Genomic DNA, 21971 nt, shown 5'->3' on the forward strand with positions numbered 1-21971 from the left:
AATGTTGTGTGCATACATGACATTTACTGGTGCACATATTTAATGAATCTAAACCATTTTTGTGATCCGATGCCACACTAGCACCTTGTGACCCTTTTGCTTTGGACTTTGGTGTGGAACGGGTAAAGAACATATAGCATGCCTATAGGATTTCTATAGCTATGAACTACAGGAAGAGAATAAAAGTGCATTATACTGTGAAACAACCTCTAAATTTAGTGAAGAATGCATTATTAATTTAAGAATTGTAACATACATTTTTATTTATCAATTAGCACTTTTTTACTTTAAGAACCCAACCTAAACTTTCAAGTATATGTGATAAAGAAATAATTGCTCAGAGAAATATATTTGATGAATGTATGTCTTAGTTGCTTTCTGTCCATCATTGCTGACAATCTTGATTGACTTCAAAATACATCCATGTATATATATATATATATATATATATATATATATATATATATAATGTATGTATGTATGTATTGGTTTTTCAAGACAGGATTTCTCTGTGTAATAGTCCTGGCTGTCCTGGAACTCTCTTTGTAGACCAGGCTGCCCTCAAACTCACTGAGATCTGCCTGCCTCTGCTTCCAAGTACTGGAATTAAAGTCATGAGCCACCATTGCATAGCTCAAAATACATATTTTAATTAACATATTATACTATATACTGTGATCATGCTTTGCCCTCCCCCAACTCTTCCCCACATACCTACTCTATGCCCTCTCTCTTAAAAAAAAAAAACAAAAACCAAGAAACATATAAAACCCCACAAAACAGAAACCAAAATATATAAGGAAAAGACCAATAGGACAAAAAAAATCTACAAAAATACCATGGAGTTTGACCAGCTTACACCTGATCATGGGGGTCTACTCCTATTTTGAAGTTTTATAGCTGTAAGTTACAAGTTACATTTCATTCACTTTAAGAGCAACACCCAGATTTATTATATACTTTGAAAATTTTCCTGTCTTCTGCAAATCTCTCTGTGAGGGATCCACGGTATATATGGTGACCAGGTCATACTCTGAAACATCAGGAGACACACTGTTGTCCATTTTTAGACCCAGTGCTGTGGTTTCTGAAGTTACTGATACATTCTCCTTGCGCGTGTGATAGGTCAGTTTAGAAAAAGCTTCAACTGTGGCATTGGATTAAACTGAGATTTTTTTTTTTAAAAAAATGCCAATGACTAGGTATTCACTACTGTCTATTCTCTTTATTTCATTCTCTGTCATCTCATTTTATTTATTTCTTTATTTTGAACTACCTTAATTGCAACCTAGAAGTAAGGGACGTTCGTCAACAGTGTTTAAACAAATGGATCCCGGGATAATTTTAGTGTATATTCAGGACATAGCAACTTCATTGTAGGAATGCAACTAAATAGTTATTTCCAATTCTATAATGTCAAACCTGAGAATTCATACACTCAATCATGTTCACATGAATTAAAAATGATATTTGTTCATTTCATTCCCCAATTCTAAACTAGTCCAGTAATTTTTTTTTTGTTGTTTTTGTTGGTGTTGTTTCAACGTTATGGTTATTTTATGCTGTAAAATATATTTCTATAGTATGTCACTGACTTTATTGTGAATAATTTGTAGCAGTAATAGGCTTCGTGTGTTGCTTTCCTATTCTTTTATTTTTTTAAGTGTTAATTTCCTATCAGTGAGTAAAGGGTCATTTGATGGTGTGATATAATATTGTCTTCATCCTGCTTGTTTATAGATCCGATGTTCTCCTCTGCCTGTGATTTCATAGACACAAGATTGTCTTAGTTATCTTAAAATATGAAAATGTTAATGGTATTTGTGTGTGATCTTGGCAAACTCTGTCATTTTTCTTTTCTAGGGTCCACCAGGTCCTCCTGGCCCACGAGGTCCTCAAGGTCCCAATGGAGCTGATGTAAGAACTGTGAAGTGTATGCTAGTTAATTGCAAAGGACATTCTATGCCAGTATTATATTCTGGCAGATGGCTTATGAGATACAATGGAGATAATCTCATCATGGTTTATCCTTAGAAGTGGACAAGAACCCAATGATTATCTACTTATCCCATATCATTATAGACAGAAAGAAATAGCTTTTCTCCTGACCAGTTCACAACTAATATAAAAATAGAAACCCAGTTCACACTTAACATATATTTATTGGTGACAAATATCACTTGTATCATTATGAACCTTATTATTCAGAAGAGTATACTTACACTGTATCTAAGATATGATATTGTTCTGTAAATAGTTATTAAATTCTTCAGTTTGAGCTTTTTCTCTGGCAATGATTGAGAATTTTGTAATTGGCTTTGAATGTACTGGTCAAGGTTTGTACTCTAAATGCCTGTTAGGTATGTATCCACAGAAAGGCTTTTATCTAAATGCTTTACCTCATGCATTTCTAGTTTATAAATCATTCAGAGAAATATGTGCATTTGTGCACCCTTTCTCACTGAGAGGAAACAGTTCCGTCTCATTTATTTAAAGAGGACATTCCCCTTAGAAACTGGTCCAGCATTCTGATGGAATATTATAGAATTTGGAAATGTAATAACGTACCCATGCTACTGTTATCTTCTATAGATTTCTAGACCTATGTGATCTTCTTCTAACTTCATGTTTTGCAAATGAAGCCACATGCTTTCCACATTCCTTTCAATTGGATTTATTTTCTCTCATGCTTACTTTAATTTTATCAGGTCAGAACTGATAAAAGGTATCAGTAGCTGTAAACTGGAAAAGATATGGAGCCTTCATTCCCCAGAGGAATCTAATGCCTGGCAGTTTATAAGGGGTTTGTTTTTCCTACGCAGCAAGTCATTCTTAAATACAGTCATGACTGGGATTCAATATAAAATCATATCATAAAATTGTCCTGATTTTTCCATGGGCATAGGCATTGGAGTTTTGTTTCAACTACCAAGTACATGACAAAATCTGGAAGTCTTTTTGCCCTATGCTCCAAATTCTGGAGAAATTGAAAGCTGGTATAATATATTAAATTATTTGTTGTTAGTAAATGTGACAACTGTAGAAGTCATTACCTTTGTTCCACCCCACAATTTACTCCAAATTCCTATACACAATGCTCTCTTTAAAAACTCTAGACACATGTATGTGAATGAACATTTTGTAGCTACAGTTTTCCTGCCTTGCCCACAGTCAGGACAAATCTTTGTCACCCGCCAGTCCCACAGCCGCTCAGACCCAACCAAGTAAACACAGAGACTTATATTGCTTACAAACTGTATGGCCGTGGCAGGCTTCTTGCTAACTGTTCTTATAGCTTAAATTAATCCATTTCCATAAATCTATACCTTGCCACGTGGCTGGTGGCTTACCGGCATCTTCACATGCTGCTGGTCATGGCGGCGGCTGCAGTGTCTCTCTCTCCCTCAGCCTTCTGCTTCCCAGAATTCTCCTCTCTCCTTGCCCCACCTACTTCCTGCCTGGCCACTGGCCAACCAGTGTTTTATTTATTGACCAATCAGAGCAATTTGACATACAGACCGTCCTACAGCAACATTTCATTAAAAGTATAACACTGTTTCTTTTTCTACATCTCAGGGACCACAAGGACCCCCAGGCTCTATTGGTTCTGTTGGTGGCGTGGGAGACAAGGTAAGGACCACTGGCTAAGACAGCCAGAAATAGCAAGCTTTGATAATTGTGGGACATACTTTGCATGCTGCTAATGTAAGTTCAGTGCTAAGTGTTGTACATATATTCACAAATTCAGTATTATTTACTGTAGACCCTACACAGATTGAAATTAGAATCTGATGTTGTGTCTTTTGTATTGACACCTGTGGTGATGAATGCTGCATCCAGATTACTTCCTGTCTCAGTACAGTGTTGGAGTCATAGTTATCTGCTTTCATGAACAGGGAAAGCTGAGGCTTAATTGCAGTGATTTGCTGAATGTTTCTTCCTTAGAAAGAGACAATGCCCAGCTCCACTCCAAACTCTGAATGTCTGACGAGACCACAGTTAGTGACACTTGGTACTTAAAGCAGGAGAAACACTTTCCTACAACTGATCCAGAGGCTGAAGGAGCCTTTCACATCAGAAAACAATTAATCACTGATTTTTTGTCACCTTTTCATTACTAACACTTCAGCCTATCTCTGGCACTTTTCAAAGCTCTTGGCGTGTGCCATAACATCTGTGCTCAGAACAGCTCTTTTTCCTGGTAAACATTATTTCATCTTAAAAATCTGTTCTTTCTTTTTTTGAAATGTCAAAATGATTCTTTGATTTCTTATTTATGTATTCAACCTCACATCTTAATAGAATTTTAAAGAAAATTATCATTGACATTTGCTTCATTTAAGAAAATTATTTGCCAGTTTTGAAGAACAAAAAATTAATTCGTACCATAAAATATTATACAAGGAAACTATGTAAAATTTTCACATCTACTTTAACAATTAAGTAATAGCTATAATGTTTTTATTTCAACCTTGAAACATGATTCTCTTCTTTGCTGTGAATTCTTTTTGACACATTTTATTTCATAATTAAATTCATTTATTTTCATTAAATGAGTTAACCCTCCAAAAAGCAGCATAATGGGATTAGACTGTGTTATATTGATGTTTATTTCTGCTTTTCATCCTGACTCTTGTATTTATAATTAACTGCATATGACTCACTTTTCAAATAACTCATTAATTACTAAATTAAAAACAAATTACACTTTACAGTTCTTAGTGGATAAAGAATGCAGTTTCTTTAACAATGGCTTTTAGAGGTTTGTTTATAGTCTTAAAGTGAAAGCTATATGTTGAGATAGGCACAGTTATTGGAAAAAAATTCTCATTGAGCTTAATAGTCCTAGCATAAAAAGCATAAAACAAGGCCAGCATCCGAGACATCACTGTCTTGAAAAATCCTACTGACTTTACCCCCTCTACCTTTTTTCTTGAGAACATGTCCTCTGGGCTCTGATGCTGCCTAGAGAGTTAAGAATAGTCTGTAATTTGAATAAACATTTCAGTGTGCTTCGCCTATGTCCTGAAGATTGTCAATAACAAGTGAATAGTTTTAAGTAGTTTATTTTTTTTAAACTTTGTCTTCTCTGAATCTCATTAATAGTCACTTTTGCCAATATTGGGAGTTAGAGGGAAGTTTCACACAATTGTTATATAGGTAAAATGTCAAATGATAACAATTTGCCATTTTTGAGTCTTGTAATATTCAATAAGGCTGGTGATTTGACTGTTAGTTTTTAAGTTAATTTGTATCTATTCATTTAAAATTTATTTTTAAAGGTGTATGTGTGTGTGTGTGTGTGTGTGTGTGTGTGTGTGTGTGCATGCATGCATGTGCTAGGATCTTCCTACAGTGACTTTTATACTCTGTAAATACCTAAATTGAAACATGTTACTTGATAACAATATTTTTCCTTTAAAAAATTTTTTCATGACAGAGAAAATGATAGGAAACCCTAATTTTAACATTTAAAAAAGTCTGATATCATATAATTTCTTACGAATTATAAATTTGTGACATCAACATGGATTCTGACTTATTTCATTGCAATTTCTTTTTTGGAAAATTATATCCATCAATTACAATGAAAAACAGAGGTTGATGACCATGAGCCATGATTTCTTTTGTGCAAATACACCAATCTGTTCTTCATGAACTGTGTAATTATGGGAGATTTCTCAACAGTTTCCTCAGACCAAATAAGCAACACATTTTCATAATAACAATAATTTGTAATTACTCTGAATATGCAGAACAATTTGCTGTTGCTTCTGCAGGAAGTACTCTTTTTTTTCTCGGGACAGGGTTTCTCTGTGTACAGGAAGTACTCTTAAGTAAGCGGGGAGCGAACTAGCAATACGGCATGATAACTGCACACTCCTTTATCCCCTTCACACACCGGTGTTTTATCATAGAACACCATTATATTTCCATAGAGTAAATACCTGTCACCTTATTCACACCATGGAATGGACTTCCTTAACATGACATATTCTGTTGCATTGCTGTATTTGTTTGCAATTTTGTCAACCCATTTCTAAAAGACTTTAATAAGACTTTTTAGGAATTATTGATTTTTATCTTCATTAGTTTGTGATTTATATCATATGCATTTGTTTATAATATGCATAAAAAATTTTAATATTCTGAAAGCAAGTGAATATTGATGTACTGTTCTCAAAGATTTCATAGAAGGTTTTACCCTTACATGTTACTGTTTAAACACATTTTTAACGTGATTCTTTTCTTCATTTTTGAAAATTGGAAATAATCTTTTTAGAATATAACTTCCTTTATCTTTAACAAAGATGGAAAGAGATGAGCAAAATATATTGATGTTGACTTAAAAATATACAGTTTTATTTCTAGTTCCAACTTTCCACAGTAATACTACATGATAACATGACACATAAGAAAAACATTTTATGTTCAATACATTTCCAAAATTTTTAGTAAATATTGCTTATATTCCATGTGTTAAATATTTAGTGTGGGTGCTTTACAGTTTATTTGAATGACAAAGTACTTGCTTCATTTTAAATATGTGAATAGCACCCCCCAATTATTGACATATCATTTTATTATATTAGGATAGTTGAGTGAGTCCTTTCTTCATACATAATATAGATGCAATATTATACTTGTAATAATTGTCCAAAATACAGGATATATTTGCCATTTATCTTGGGAAAGACAAAATTGACATGCAGTTCCACAAATAAGAAATTCCTTGAAAGTACTTGATGCCATCATAGCTATACAAACACCTCAAGAAGTTAAAATGTGTTTGTATTTCAAAAGACTAAGAAATTTTGTGAAATAGTTTCTTCTTTGGAATGATGTTTGCATTTACTTTGGAAAATTTCCAACCAACCTAGCATTACTGGTATGTGCAAGGAAGACCTGGGATATCAGTGTTTAAAATTAATAAGTACAAGACTGCCACCCACCTCATAATGCCTACAATCCCTGATTTTGGAGTTGTTAGAAGAGTTCTGGATGGAACATTGGCTCATGTGTGTGCACGCGAGCATGTGCGTGCGTGCGTGTGTGAGTGCATGTGTATGTGTGTGTGTGAGCGCATGTGCTGTATCTCTTCACTTAAGTAATCACTGGAATAAGAAATTACATTTTTATGCATTTCTAAGAAGGACATACTAGCAGTAGACTTCATAGCTAAATCTGAGGAAAGTGTTCTTTGTACATAAATATTACAAATTGGATGCCCTTCATAATATTTCCATTTAAATATGGATTGCTGTTTTCTAAGAATTTTTTTTTAACTTGTCAGATGACCTGGCAAATATCCAGCTGGATTCAAATGAGATCATAAAAGCTATTAAATTTATAATATTTAAACACTTAAATAAAAGACTTTTGATTAAGTGCATTCTGTATTTCACACTGATCTCCATTAACTCATTCTATAGGATTATCAATATAGTGCCAAGTTTTTTACTGATATATTTTATTAGAAAGAGAGTGAATTTATAATTTAGTAAAAATATTCACATTTAAAAATTATAATATGAATTTTGATGCCACACAAGTGCAAACTGTTAGAAAATATTCTGATTTTTGTTAGAGCTTGATGGTAACCTGGGTTGATGTGCTGGATTTCATCAATGAAAACTGAATTAGCGTTTAATCTGTTTCCTCACTTGAATTATTGAGATCATTAATCCAAGTTCTCTTCCTTATTCAATTTTTGATGTGTTTTAAGCAGTACAGTAAGGTAGAGGCTGGTCTAAATTAGGATGGCCATAGTAAAGTCATCATTACAAATAGAAAACATGATTTCTGTGTTCTTACCCTCATATGATACTTTTTTTGTAGGGTGAACCTGGAGAAGCAGGGAACCCAGGACCCCCTGGCGAGGCCGGCTCAAGTGTAAGTCCTATAGTCATAAAACCATTATTAGGCTTCATTAGATATTTAGGAATTCATTTTAGAGGGTTTGAACATTGAACTTGAATCCTAACAATATATACTTTTTTTTTGGTTTTTCGAGACAAAGTTTCTCTGTGTAGCTTTGTGCCTTTCCTGGGACTCACTCTATAGATACTGTTTTTACACTTCCTTTCCAACTTTTCCAAATACAAAAACATAGTTTAATAATTGACAATCCTCTGCATATTTTGATAATATCTAAGTTTTAAAAGGTCACATTTACATGATTTAAGTCATCAAAATGATAAGATAATCATTATATACATTGTGTTCAGTGAACTGTCCATAATAGGTTAAATAAAACAATTTTATTGCTATATTAAATAAACATTTGTTAACTAAAATTTATTATTATAACATAAATTAAACTGCCATTAAATCTTGTATAGTCCCTTGACAAGCTGGAAATGTTTTGACAATCTAGCATTGAGGGTTCATGACTATTGACATTAGTTAATTCAGTTCAGAGTCTGTTAGAAATTTTGCAATATAGAATACAGAGTAGAAAAACTGAAAATTCTCCAGCCCACTATATTGATGTTAAGAGTTAGAAACAGTGTTTATAAAGTAACTATTTTTTTTTTGTATTCTTTAGGGTCCCAAAGGAGAGAGAGGAGAGAAGGGAGAAGCTGGGGCCCCTGGGGCTGCGGGTCCTGCTGGTGCTAAGGGGCCACCAGGTGATGATGGTCCCAAGGGGAACCCGGTGAGTTTATCCTCTTTAAAGTGAAATTTGTGTCAGTTTCACTTATTAGCTTTTCATAAACAGATTTAAAATGTGGAATTCCGGTGAAATCAAAGTCATTATGCCATTTCATATATTTGCATGCATTTCAGTTTTTTGTTTTTTTGTTTTTTTCTAGCTGGAGAATATATCTAACCAGCAGTTGCCATGATTTTAACTTCTTCAACTAAAAACAACACTGTGGAACTTTGTTTTTATTCTATTTTTTTTCCTTTTATACCATCTCTCTAGGGGCCTGTTGGTTTTCCTGGAGACCCTGGCCCACCTGGAGAACCTGGCCCTGCTGTAAGTACCATGGAGAAATAAAAGGATGCTTTGGTGGGGCTGTTCTCTCAGTCTATAGTAACAATTAGAAAAATTATGTTACAAGTGAACTTCTAAGGACAGAAAGCCAAATTAAACAAACAGAAATGATGCTGACCATAAGATCTATCCAACTGGTGACTCTTGTACCTCTGTTACACGACTGTCCACTTCATTTGCACAATTATTGAAACTTTGTTGGATTACCCAAACAAATTATCTAAGTAGCAGCTATACTTTTATTACAAAGTTTAAAATTTTATTTCTTAATGCTATTTATTATGCAAATCCTATTTTGAATTGCACTATGTCTGTTCCTGGTGAATGGAAGCACTAGTCTTATATATCCAGTGTGTCTTCCTCCTTTCTTTATATCAAAAAAGTACTTTATACCCAGTCACGTATAATAACAATTTCCCAAGTATTTATGGGAAGAGGAAGAGGCACCATTATCCAAAAAAAATAAATATTGTAATTTTACTTGTTCATCTGATCACAGTTTATTTCACCACTATATCAAGATAGTCTCTATAAGCTTTGTAACTTTATAATAATAAGATATAACAATCTGTATTAATTTTTACTGTCAATTACAGGGGCAAGATGGTGTTGGGGGAGACAAGGGTGAAGATGGAGATCCAGGGCAACCGGTAGGCAAGAAATCTTTCTTTTCCCCCTCATCTTATATAGCCCAAATATTTTTTTAAAAGACAATTCAGAAAGATCACTCTCTCACAATCAAAGCTCAAGGTGTATATTGTGTACACATTTCTCAGAAATATGTCATAATATGAGCTTGTCCTGTTACTTACCTATTTTTCTTATTTGTTATCTATTCTCCTGTCATACAATACATCCTAACCACAGACTCCTGTTCTCCAGTCCTTCTAGTCCCCTTCACCACCCCTCCTTTCCAGACCCATCCTCCCCACTCCCTCAGAAAAAAGCAGGCCTGAGTGCAGAACAAGGTAAAATAAGAGTATGCATAAATCCTGGAATCAAAGTCTGGGCAAGGGAATCTAATGGGAGAAAAAGGGTCCCCAAGATGGGCAAAAATGTCAGAGATACTCAAACTCCCACTTGTTTATAGAAGAATACTACTTTTTAAATATAAATAAGTATAAAAATAAGAATATCAGACTAGTACCTTGTTGTAGCTCAGAAGCTATTTCAACTAAGAAGCTAAATGAAATTATAGTATAGACATTTTAATATTTTTTTAATGACACAGAAGTATTTTGGCCACATGAGTTATTTAAGAAGGGAGAAAATTTGGAAGGCATTAACTTAAATAGTTTTGAAGACAGCTGAGACTCTTACAAGGTTCTATCTTTCAGGTATTGGAAGTCTAAGGTATACTTATGGCACATATACTCACATAGTTGTTTACACAGTGGCACAAAATGCTAGTGTTATATGAGAAGCAGTTTAGAGGTAGTAAGTCAATATGTGCACAGTTTGTAAGATATGATAAAATGAATACATATGTATGTTAAGGTTTGCTGAATCCTTATTACTGATTTTTAAATGGCATAGGTTTCCATAAAGGAAATTTGAAGCTGTTTCCTATATCCATGAAGAAATTTACTAAAAGTTTACTAAATAAGTTTTCTAGCTCACACTGTGGATATCTAGAAACAGTACAGCCCTCTGACTGGGAGCTGTTTTTAGGAAAGGCAGATGTGTATAAATGAGCAGAGAGTCAGTTTCAGTTCCTATTTGGAGAAATTATGTTGGCTATGAAAAATACCCAGCTTATTAAATAGTGCATTATACATTTATATCTAATTGTATTCTTTTCCAGGGTCCCCCTGGTCCATCTGGTGAGGCTGGCCCACCAGGTCCTCCCGGAAAGAGAGTAAGTTTTTTTTTTTTTCATTCTTTATTTGAATTATTCACTGTGTGTTTAGATTGATATTACCCATGCAAGCTCTAGACAGCATCTGAGGCTGAAAAATAACCACTTTCTTCACTATGTCAAAATTCATCACTAGCTCAGAGTACAGTTTAACCATTTTACTGTCACAGTTTGAATGAATCAAACAACTCCTCCGTTGAGAGTTACCTGCTTCTCTGGATAAATGTTGACTGCCATTCAACACTTCCGGCCCCTGGTATTCTCCATGGGGGTGAAGTGTGCAAAGCTTGGTGTACACATTGTGAAAACATGAATGCATACTAGTAGATTGAGTGCAAGCATCCATCTATGTTGTAGACTGCCTTATGTTGTCAAATTGCATGGGCTTGGAGACAGGATTTTTAATGTAGCAGAGTTTTCAAAAAGGACTATAGCAGCAAATTAGTAGCTATGGTCACATTAATTGTTTCTGTGCAGGTGAGATGTCTCAGTGGGTAAAAGTGCTTGCCAGCAAGCCTGATGTCCTGTGTTCATTTCCCCAATCCACACGGCAAAATGAGAGAACTGACTCCTGCAAGTTTACCTTTGCCTTTGACCTCCATACACAGTCTTTTGCACACACGAAGACAAACACAAAATAAATAGGTGTAAAATGTTACAAAAAAAAAACAAAGTACTACCGTAGAAGCAAAGACATTTAAAGATTTTAGATTAATTAAAAATAATAATTTCAGATATTAATGGATAAGTCTTTGATTTTTTTTTTTTTTTTTTTTTTTTTGGTTTTTCGAGACAGGGTTTCTCTGTGTAGCTATGCGCCTTTCCTGGAGCTCACTTAGTAGCCCAGGCTGGCCTCGAACTCACAGAGATCCGCCTGCCTCTGCCTCCCGAGTGCTGGGATTAAAGGCGTGCACCACCACCGCCCGGCCAAGTCTTTGATATTTTAATGAGGATCTATAGTAATGCATTGATAAAACAAGTTTATGACCTTTTCCTCTCCTGTACTTGTATTTGAAGCTTCTGCCTTATAGATATTCATAGACTGTATATTAGGTTATTGTGAACTATAGTCATTACACAACTATTGTGAGGTCAATAAAAAAATAAAAGTTTTTATCTCTACCACTGTTTTTGTACCTGCTAACTAGTCATTAATGCTATACTGCTCCCCCCAATTTTCTTAGTATTAGAACTATCCTATATTCAGTTTAGCTTTTACATATAAATGAAGACAAGAGCCATTTGTCTTCTAGTGTCCATGTCTACCTTATTTCACATGACTAATGTCCTCCAATTCCATTCAGTTTCTCACAAATGACAGGATTCCACCTTTCTTTATGCCTGACTAATACCCCATTAGATATCCCTGCCACATTTTCTGTGGACATTAATGTCTGTTGATTCCATATCCTGGCAGTCATGACTGGTGCTGCAAAGAGCACTAGAGTGCAGGGAGCGTTTGGTAGGTGGATTTAATTCCCTTTGGAAATATAATAAGTAAGACCATATGTTAGATCTACTCTTACTCTTTTTGAGGAACTTCCATGCTGTTTTCCACATAGGTATACTATTTTAAATCACTGCAACAATGTATGGTGCTTCCTTTTTCTGTATCTTTGCAGCTTCTGCTGTTTTTTTATAATAGCTCTTCTAACTGGAGTATGCGACCATTCTAGTTGGAGTATTATGGCATCTACCTCATGAACATCTTGAAAAATGTTCATTTTTGACCTTTTGACAAGTGTCCACTCAGATAATTGGCCCATTTTTAATCCTGTCCTTCATTTGGTAGTTGTCATTACTGCTGTGTCCAGTTCCTTTTATGTTCTGCACTTTAATCCTTTGCCAAACAGTTGGCATACGTTTTTTTTTTCCCTCTTATGTGCTGTGTAGAGACCCTGCTGATGGTTTTCTTTGCTGTGTAGAAGCCTTTTTATCTGATATCATGCCATTTGTCTACCACTTTCCTTTGTAGTGGCAATCATCAAAAATTATTGTTTAAGCAGATGTCTAAAAGTGTTCCTGTTATGCTTTCTTCAAGTAGTTCCATATGTTGGGTTTTATATTATGGTCTGTAATATAGCCTGAGATGATTTTTGTAAGGAGTGATACTTTAGGGTCAATACATAATATTCTTTCTAGCACCATTTAATAAAGAACCTGTTCTTTCTAAAATGCCTGATTTTGTCCCCTTGTTTAGTATCAGCTATCTGTAGATATATAGTTTCTTTCTGAGATCTCATATATTCCATTAGACTTCTTTTTTTTAATGTTATGCTATTTTAGTTACTGTGACAACTTAGTATGAATTGAATTTAGCTCTGTTTTTATGATCAACATTCATTGGCTATTGGGATAGTCGTGGTGCTTTTACATGTATTGTAGGATTAATTGTAGTTCTATGAAGAACATTATTAGTATCTTGATAGGTATTCAGTGTTGTGGATTTTCACTTTAGATTTTTACTTCCTTGGTAATTTTCTTTGTTGCAGTTTTCATCTTTTTCTATCATTTATTCTCATTTCTAGTTTCAAGTTTATCAGTGTATCTTAACAATATTACATTTTGCATTTTTAATCTTCTCCTTTGCTGAATTATATGATCAATAGTCCTTCTGTGATGGAGTCTTTAGGTTACTCTACCACAAGAAAGTATTTGATTCCTCTCTTCATACTAGTGTATCTTTTATTTGTTTTTCTTGTTTAATTGCTCTAGAAATTTTCAGTAATATTTCACTTAAAATGTGTGAGAGTGTACATCTTCATCTGGATGAGGATTCTAGAGGCCACTACCAGTTTTCTCCCTGTCATGCATGATGTTCCCTGATGATGTGCGACATGTAATATATTTAATGCTGAATCTCAGTCTTCCTGTAACTAATTTGTTCAGGGATTTTACTATGAAGGATGGGAGATTTATTGAATACTTTTTACATCCATTGACAAGATCACGTGACTTTCGTTATTCACTATTAAGTGTAATATATTTAGTAATTTTTATATATGAGCTGTCTTTTCACTGTTTAAATAAGTCTCATTTGATCTTAATCAGTAATTTTATGTGATATTTGATTTCATTTATTATTAATTTATAATTTCAATGTTGTAATCATCAGTATATACTTCAATTGCTTCTCTAGTGTCATTGTCTGTTTTTTCACAAGGGCAATGTTAGCCTTGTAAAATGAGTTAGATTCTCTCCCTGTTAATCTAGGAATAGTTATTGAATAATTAGTCTTAGTTCTTTAAATGTTTGGAAAAATTCAGTAAGAATGCATTGATTTTCTACATAGGCTACTCTTGCTGGAAGACTATTTATTAGACATTTAACCTCATTACTTGAATATTATTCTATCCAAATGCCCTATATCTTTACTGCTAAGCACTTAATCCTTTACTGTTTTCAGAGTGAGTGCTCTATAGTCCTATCTCTTGCACCACTCATATCTTTTAATGTCTTCTATAGAGACACTTCTTTCTGTCTTAATTTCTATACTGTTCCTAACAGACTGTGTGGTGAACATCAAAATGTACTTTCTCAAATGGCTCTTCAGTGATCCAAAGTCATAGAGTAATTAAAAACACTACTCATTTTTAGAGTTATCTAAGTCTTATAAACATTTTTTACATGTTAAATATTGTCTCACTGAGCCTTTATATATCAGCAGTACAATCTGAGTTGATTTTTACAAATTCAAAAATTTACAAAGGAATTCAAAAATTCCCTTTTGAAATTTTAGTTATTATAAAACAAATTAAAATTTCAGTTGTATTACTTCAGATCTTTTGGATGAATAATGGTATAAAATTTCTTCACAATTGGGTTGAAATCCTGCTTGAGGAAATTGAAATCTTTTGCTTTTCTTCTGACCTCAAATGATAAAATATAATGTGGTAGATAACAGGGTAATGAAATCAAATTCAAATTACTGAAACTTCTTACCACCTGCATAACTTTGCTCAGTTTACTTATCCTTTGTTTCTCAAGGTGGGTACCCACTATAGTTGGGTAAATTAAAAGCTAGTCAATATGCAAACAAGTGTTCATATAACCATTTTTGACTGTTAGGCATGGTCTTATTTATGAAATTATTACTAAATAATGATCATCATAAACGTGTACTGCTTGTGAACTGACACTGATGTCTTTGAGAATTAGTTCTTTTTACCTAAGAGACTCTAACATAAACTTCTATAACATGGACACAATAAACATCTGGATGTTTAGCCTAAATAATATTTTTTTCATGCTCAATTATGTGTCTACTTATAAGTATGTTTATATCATCTTTAGTCATAGTTTCAATTATAGAAATTATAAATCCATCAAGTTATAAATAAAAAACAGAACATTTCATATGTTTTAAAAATAATTTATTATTCATACTTGAGTTGACATTGATTCATCTCAAAAACTAATATCAAACAATAAATTTTACCAGCTAAAGATAGATCAATTACTTTGGTTTTTAACAGTGGCTGTAGTCAGCTAATATTTGTATGGGCAAATGACTGATACTCTACAGTCGACTTTGTTGCTAAACCTTGACATTATTTTAAGTGTTTCTATTTTAAAATATTTAAAATTTTAGGTACTATCTATCATTTATTTCGGTCATCTCTCATCTTAAATCTACAACTTGAAGACAGAATTGCTACTTCATTTAAGTAATGTGTCTCAAATAAAATAAATATATTTAACATTCAAATATAAGTTACAAAGTCAATAAAGTAGGGAAAGGATATGATTAATAGTAATTTAATATAAGGTTATTTATGTGAAATACAGTAGATTATAACAGTTAAAAGTAGTATATAGTAAATTTTCAAAGTACTGATTTTGATTTTATGCACACACAGTAACATATACTAATAATTAAGTATAACAAATGACTTACCTGAGTCATTCCATGTATCATATTTTTATTGTTATTAGTATGTACTATAGTAGAATTATACCTGTTTGATTTTGAGTAAATTCTTCTAAGATAATCCATATTGAAATTTTGGCTCATCTTTTTGCTCATTTTAAATACCGCTTTAAAATATGAAGGGCTGTTTTTAAGCTATTTCACTCACTGGAAACAAAAAATTGAAAAGCTTTGTATTGATGCATTACATGGAGTTTGTGATGACTACACCAAGTTTATAAAAATATTCGTATTCATTAGGATGGAGTGGAGCACTATTGAATTGAGGTCAGCACTGTTGATCATTAAACATGCAGGTCTTCTTCCTTTGAAATGTGAAGCCCTTAACTCTAACCTGAGAGCTGCTTAGCTCAATGTGCTGAAGTGCTTTCCGTATTAAGTTAAATAAACCAACACAATAAACTGACTTTATCTGATAAACAAAATAATCTACTTTTGCCCATCAATGTAAGATCTGTTTAAGTGGCGTGAGATGCTATTCCATTGTCCAAAACTTTAATAACAAAATAAAGTTCACCTTGGCATTAATAATTAAAGCTTGAACTCTTGTAAACTAAAGACAACTCCACCTGTTTGATTTATTCAAGAGTTCAATCTTTACTTAAAAACAATACATTAACTTCAGGAAATTTGGGGAAAGGAAAGAATACCATCAAAATATAGCACATATATTTTTAAATTAATTTTTAAATGTTAGAAAAATAGTAAAAAGGTTATTTTATTTTATTACAGCTTTTCTGACTTGTAAACCTAGAAACTGGGAATTGTCTTATTGTAGTAGCAGTACAAAATAATGTAGAATGTGATTTTATTAGAATTAGACAGATGTGGTTATCAATCATTTGGATACAAAATAATATAGTATGGGATTGTTAACTTCTTTGAGTAGAAGTTTTATTGTTACAAAAGAGTATCCCATCTGATTTTTCATGCTGCTAAACCATGGCATTAAGTGCGGTGTTTCTATTTTGTAATATTTATAATTTATCATACTTATTTAAAGCACTGAGCAATTAATCTATAGTAACCTCATAGAAAGCTTTGTTTTGCCTAATATTGTGTTCCTGCTTTGTCATTTGTGTTTTAATAAATATCATTTCTAAACTCACTGACACACGTACAAAAAGTGTTCCACTTAGTAATCTAATGCATGTTTTATACTGTTGAAATTGATATTTATATTAGGTATTTTAAGCACAAATTTGTGTAGCAAATATTGTTAAGTATTTTTTCATGAACTATTTTTTTTTTAAATTACTCCACTTAGTGTTTTTTATATTAAATGTATTTACCAAACAACACAAGTCTGGGAAAATGTGATAAGTAAAACTGTGACAAAACAGGGAGTTGATTGTGAAGGAAGCATGTCAAACGTAACTGTCTTATGACGTCACTCTGCTCATACACTGTACAGAGTAGATTCCGTAAACCGAAGCTGAATTGAGAATCTATGTCTGTATACCTTTGTGTTCCTGCGGGCCAGCAGCAGTGTCTGGTGCAACAGTTAATTTCATTTTGCCTCTGTGAATGTAGGAAGAGCACCCTTGCTAGACATGCAAGCAGAAAGGTACAGCAAGTGGGTTCAAAAAAGCAACTCACCCATAACCTTTCAGAAATGAGCTTTATTGAGAGAATGATCCTGGCGACCATGTCGGGCCTTGTCATGGGAAAGGGCTAGAAAAGGAACAGAACAAAGTGTTACAAACAGCATTCCAGCACAGTAAATGAGAAGAAAAGCTTCCACTGAAGCCTGGAGAGGGACTTCATTAGCAGGGAGAGTTTAAAATAAGAGTAGGAGAAAGCAGGCAAGCAAGATGATTAGGGGTGGGGAGGAACCTTTAGGGCAAAGCCTTCAGAGAAATTTCCCAAATTAAGTGACTTACTCAAACATTTCTAGAACTGACTCTTGCTAGAACACTTTTCACCAAGGAGATGTAAATAGCATGTTTAATGTCCAACAACAAGCCAGATTTTGACTATTAGGTCTTTTAGAGGTGGCAGAAAGTTTCACACTGTGTATTTTCAGTCTGAGATGGCCTATGTGTCAAGAATGTGTGGAGGATCTGAGTACTTGGATCAAAGGGGAAGATTTGTAAATCATAGCAGATGATTTCTTAAATCTCAGTTGCAGAGAAGGAGATCTGCAGTGGGGGAGGGGTTTGGCCTGAGTTCTTCATCTGAGAGATCCAGCCTCTTAGAATGACTAGCATCTTCAGAGACATGACCAATGGTTTAACAGTGCTTCTACACAATAACTGTACTAATTCTTCAGCGGGTTTATGGGATAGTTCAGTACCTTACAAACTACTCTCTTTAGCCCACCTAGAATGTACAGTCTTCACTATGCATAATATAGATTTTATCGAAAGAAACATATCTTTTACCTTTATTTTGCCTGCATTGGAGGCAAAAGGAAAGCAGACCAATAACTAATTGGCTGTAATGTTTTATAATGGGAGTTGAAATTACTAGTAACTGATGTTACCACTTTTTCTGTGTGTTCTCATAACTAATAGACTAATAGAATATTGATTAGAACATTATGTGTGACAATTATACTTAGAAACATCATTCATATAGATATTGAACAAGTAGGAAAATTAAGTTATAATATTGTAGCACATGTACCTTAGGTTATGAATTTGTAATATTTGGTAAAAAATTATACTTTCTTAAAGCACTGGAAAATCGTGCAACTTATATCAATGAGCCATGGAACTTCTTACACAATTTGTCTTTATAGTAAGTGTTCTCTGCCTGGCCTTTAATTCAAGTATTTCTAAAATTGATTTTTGTATAATCTTCTTCTTTGAGAAAGAGTAGACAGGATCTATACAGCCACAACAATAACCCAAAGTGTGATTCCACCAAGGTTCAACCGTGGGGACTATTGAATGTAGCTGGAATTTTTTTAGTCCTATCTTGTCCACAGTCAGGACAAATCTCTCTCACCCACCAGTCCAGCAGCGGCTTAGACCCAACTGAGGAAACACACAGAGACTTATATTGTTTATAAACTGTATGGCCGTGTAGGCTCCTTGTTATTTAGTTCTTTTATCTTAAATTAACCCATTTTTATAAATCTATACCTTGTCACGTGGCTTGTGGCTTACCAGTATTTTACATGTTGGTACTCATGGCAGTGGCTGACAGCATCTCCTGACTCGGCCTTTCTGTTCCCAGAATTCTCATCTCTGCTTGTTCTGTCTATACTTCCTGTCTGGCTACTGGCCAGTCAGCATTTTATTTATACAGAGCGATATCCACAACAAATGAATTTAAAGATTTTCTTAAATATAAGTATATATACATATATATATATATAAACTTAAATATAAGTATATATATATATACATACATATATATGTATATATATAAACAAATATTACCCAGCTCAGGGACTCTACAAGTTCAGTATGTGCTCGTAACTGCTGAGGTATTTTTTTCCAGTCTAAACTAATGAGTTTTGGGGGGGCTTACTTACAGTGTGTGATTCAACCCAGTGCAGCCACACTAGAAATTCTTCAGGTTAGATGAGGGATTCCTCATAGCTATGCATATGGAGTTACCCCCACCCCTACCACCTCAGCACATGCACACACCTGTGTAATCCAGTACTTCCTGTTACTACTGGAAGTGAATTAGGGGAGAATGGCTTACAAATGGCTCTGAGCAATGAGACTCTCAGATAAGGGTTAAATAACCCTTCTTCCTCACTCTTTTCTCTGATGTTAACAGTCAACAGTCCCACTCATAGTGGTTTCTTCTAAGCAGACACTATCTGATGGAGATAGTGGCTGGTTTGTCTAGATTACTGTGTTCTCCGACACTGAATGAAATAATTTTCCTTTTCTTCTTTTTCCTCTCTCCCTCCTTCCCTCCATCCCTCCCTCCCTCCCTCTCTCCTTCCTTCTTTCTTTCTTTCTTTCTTTCTTTCTTTCTTTCTTTCTTTCTTTCTTTCTTTCTTTCTTTCTTTCTTTCTTTCTTTCTCTCTCTCTCTCTCTCTCTCTCTCTCTCTCTCTCTCTCTCTCTCTCTCTCTTTCTTTCTTTCTTTCTTTTTTATTCTTCTCTCATATATTACATCCCAACCACAGTTTCCCCAGACTCCTCCCCTCTCAGTCCCTTCCCCCCATCTCCCCTCTCCCTCAGATTCACTCCTGCTCTATTTCTTTTCAGAAAAATGCAGGCTTTCAAGGGATATCAACCAAACATGGAATATCCAGTTACAATAAGACCAGGCACAAACCCTCATATTAAGGCTGGACAAGGCAACCGAGTAGAAGGGAAAAGGTTCCCAAAGTAGGCAAAAGAATCAGAGATAGCTACCACTCCCATTGTTAGGAGGTACATGAGAACACCAAGCTAAACAGCCATAAACTATTTGTAAAGGACCTATGTCAGATTCTTTCATGCTCCTTGTTTGTCAATGAAGTCTCTGTAAGCCCCATGAGCCCAGGTTAGTTGATTTGGTGGTCCATTTTCTTGTGGTGTCCTCAAGCTCCACCTGTTAGCTGTGGCTCTTTGCATCTGTTCCCATTAGTAGCTGAATGAAGTCTCTCTGATGATGATTATGTTAGGCTCCAATCTAGAAGTATAACACAGTACCATTAGGAATCATTTCATTGACTTTATTATTATTATTATTATTATTATTATTATTATTATGGTTGTGTTTGTTATTTCCTAGGTCTCTGAGCTACCCAGCTTCTGGTTCCTAGCAAGTAACAAAGAATAAATTAATTTTAACATTATTATCTGAAAATTAACATAGTAAATTGAATTTTGGATTTAGCTCATTGCCAAAGGCAAGCCTAAACTAAGAAAAATAAAACAAGTGATATTTGTTTAATAGTAAATATTTCAAAAGTGAATTATTGCATATTTAAAAACTTAAAGGTCTAAAGAATTAAAAACTGAGCCTATTCATTATGGTGACATATATACATGTACATGATACCATATACATTTGTATTTTATGCTTATTTATTATATTTGTGTACTCATAGCAATATGGATTAATATATTGGAAAGATATGCTATTAATTTAAATTTCAAATAAAGACATTTACTTTTACAAATGCCCTTGAAAAGTTTCTATTATAATATATATGTATATGAGTAGATAATGTATGGTAATGCTAAAATAAATTATACATCCAATTAACATTTCTATTCATCAGTAAATGATACCTCTCAAAGTCATTATGTGAGCAAAATCCCAATTTAAATTGGGAACCACTAGCTGGGGAAATGGCTCAGTAGTTAAGTGCACTGCTGCTCTTCCAGAAGACATGAGATCAGTTCCCAGCATGGCCATCTAGCAACTCCCAACTGACTGTAACTCCAGCTCCAGATCTTCTGGTCTTGATGGGGTAACTGCAAATACATGTCATATACACCTACAGACAAACACATATACACATAAATAAAAAATTTAAAAATAATTCTAATTTTCCTGAAAAAAAATCCCAAATTAGTGATGTTTTACTTTTAATTTTAAATACTCAAAATTTTAGTATTTAGCTTATGAACAACTTGCAATTTTTAATGTCAAACGAATATTTCATTCACTTAATATGTATGTAAATATTTCCCAAGGTAGTTAATTTCACATTAAAATTAGCATAGTTTATTTTGTTAATATTTAAACAATAGGGCCCTTCTGAATCTATGATTTCTTCCTTGATTTACAAGCTCCATTGCTCATTCACGTACCCTAGTACACTCACATTGTACATGCATCTCAGCAAACAACCTGCCAGCATCACCAGTAGGTCTCTGAAGAACATCATTTCCATGAATCCTGTGGTTTTGTGCTTGCACAAGAGCAATCAGAAAGTAAAGTGTTAATCACAAAAAACCTCTTATCTACCCACACTGTAAGACTCAGATCTGACAGAAAATTCCCTAGAAAGCTTTTCTTCCCCGTAAAATTGATCAAATATATATTTTATACATTGACCTCATCGTCATACAATTTATGTGTACTATTTTTATTAGCCTACTTCTCTGTTTTTGTGAGAAATTTTCGTATACTCCTATGGTTTTGACTTTATTTTGTAGTTATTTCATCATGTATAGCCCAATTTGGTTTTTTTTTGTTTTTGTTTTTGTTTGTTTTTGTTTTTGTTTGGGGGGGGGGTTTCCAAGACAGGGTTTCTCTGTGTAGCTTTGTGCCTTTCCTG

General features: G+C 33.8%; 1 protein-coding gene across 1 annotated transcript in view; it reads left to right on the forward strand.

Moving 5' to 3' along the window:
• Positions 1 to 21971, forward strand: part of Col11a1 (collagen type XI alpha 1 chain) — a 201646-nt gene that overhangs the window by 156078 nt on the left and 23597 nt on the right. Inside the window, exons 48-54 of the mRNA XM_042279780.2 lie at positions 1864 to 1917; positions 3577 to 3630; positions 7840 to 7893; positions 8549 to 8656; positions 8927 to 8980; positions 9595 to 9648; positions 10803 to 10856. Coding sequence (XP_042135714.1) covers positions 1864 to 1917; positions 3577 to 3630; positions 7840 to 7893; positions 8549 to 8656; positions 8927 to 8980; positions 9595 to 9648; positions 10803 to 10856 — 432 coding nt within the window. The remainder of the gene's footprint in view (positions 1 to 1863; positions 1918 to 3576; positions 3631 to 7839; positions 7894 to 8548; positions 8657 to 8926; positions 8981 to 9594; positions 9649 to 10802; positions 10857 to 21971) is intronic.

Source organism: Peromyscus maniculatus, chromosome 6 (genome assembly GCF_049852395.1).
Source record: "Peromyscus maniculatus bairdii isolate BWxNUB_F1_BW_parent chromosome 6, HU_Pman_BW_mat_3.1, whole genome shotgun sequence".
Taxonomy (NCBI): Eukaryota; Metazoa; Chordata; class Mammalia; order Rodentia; family Cricetidae; genus Peromyscus; species Peromyscus maniculatus.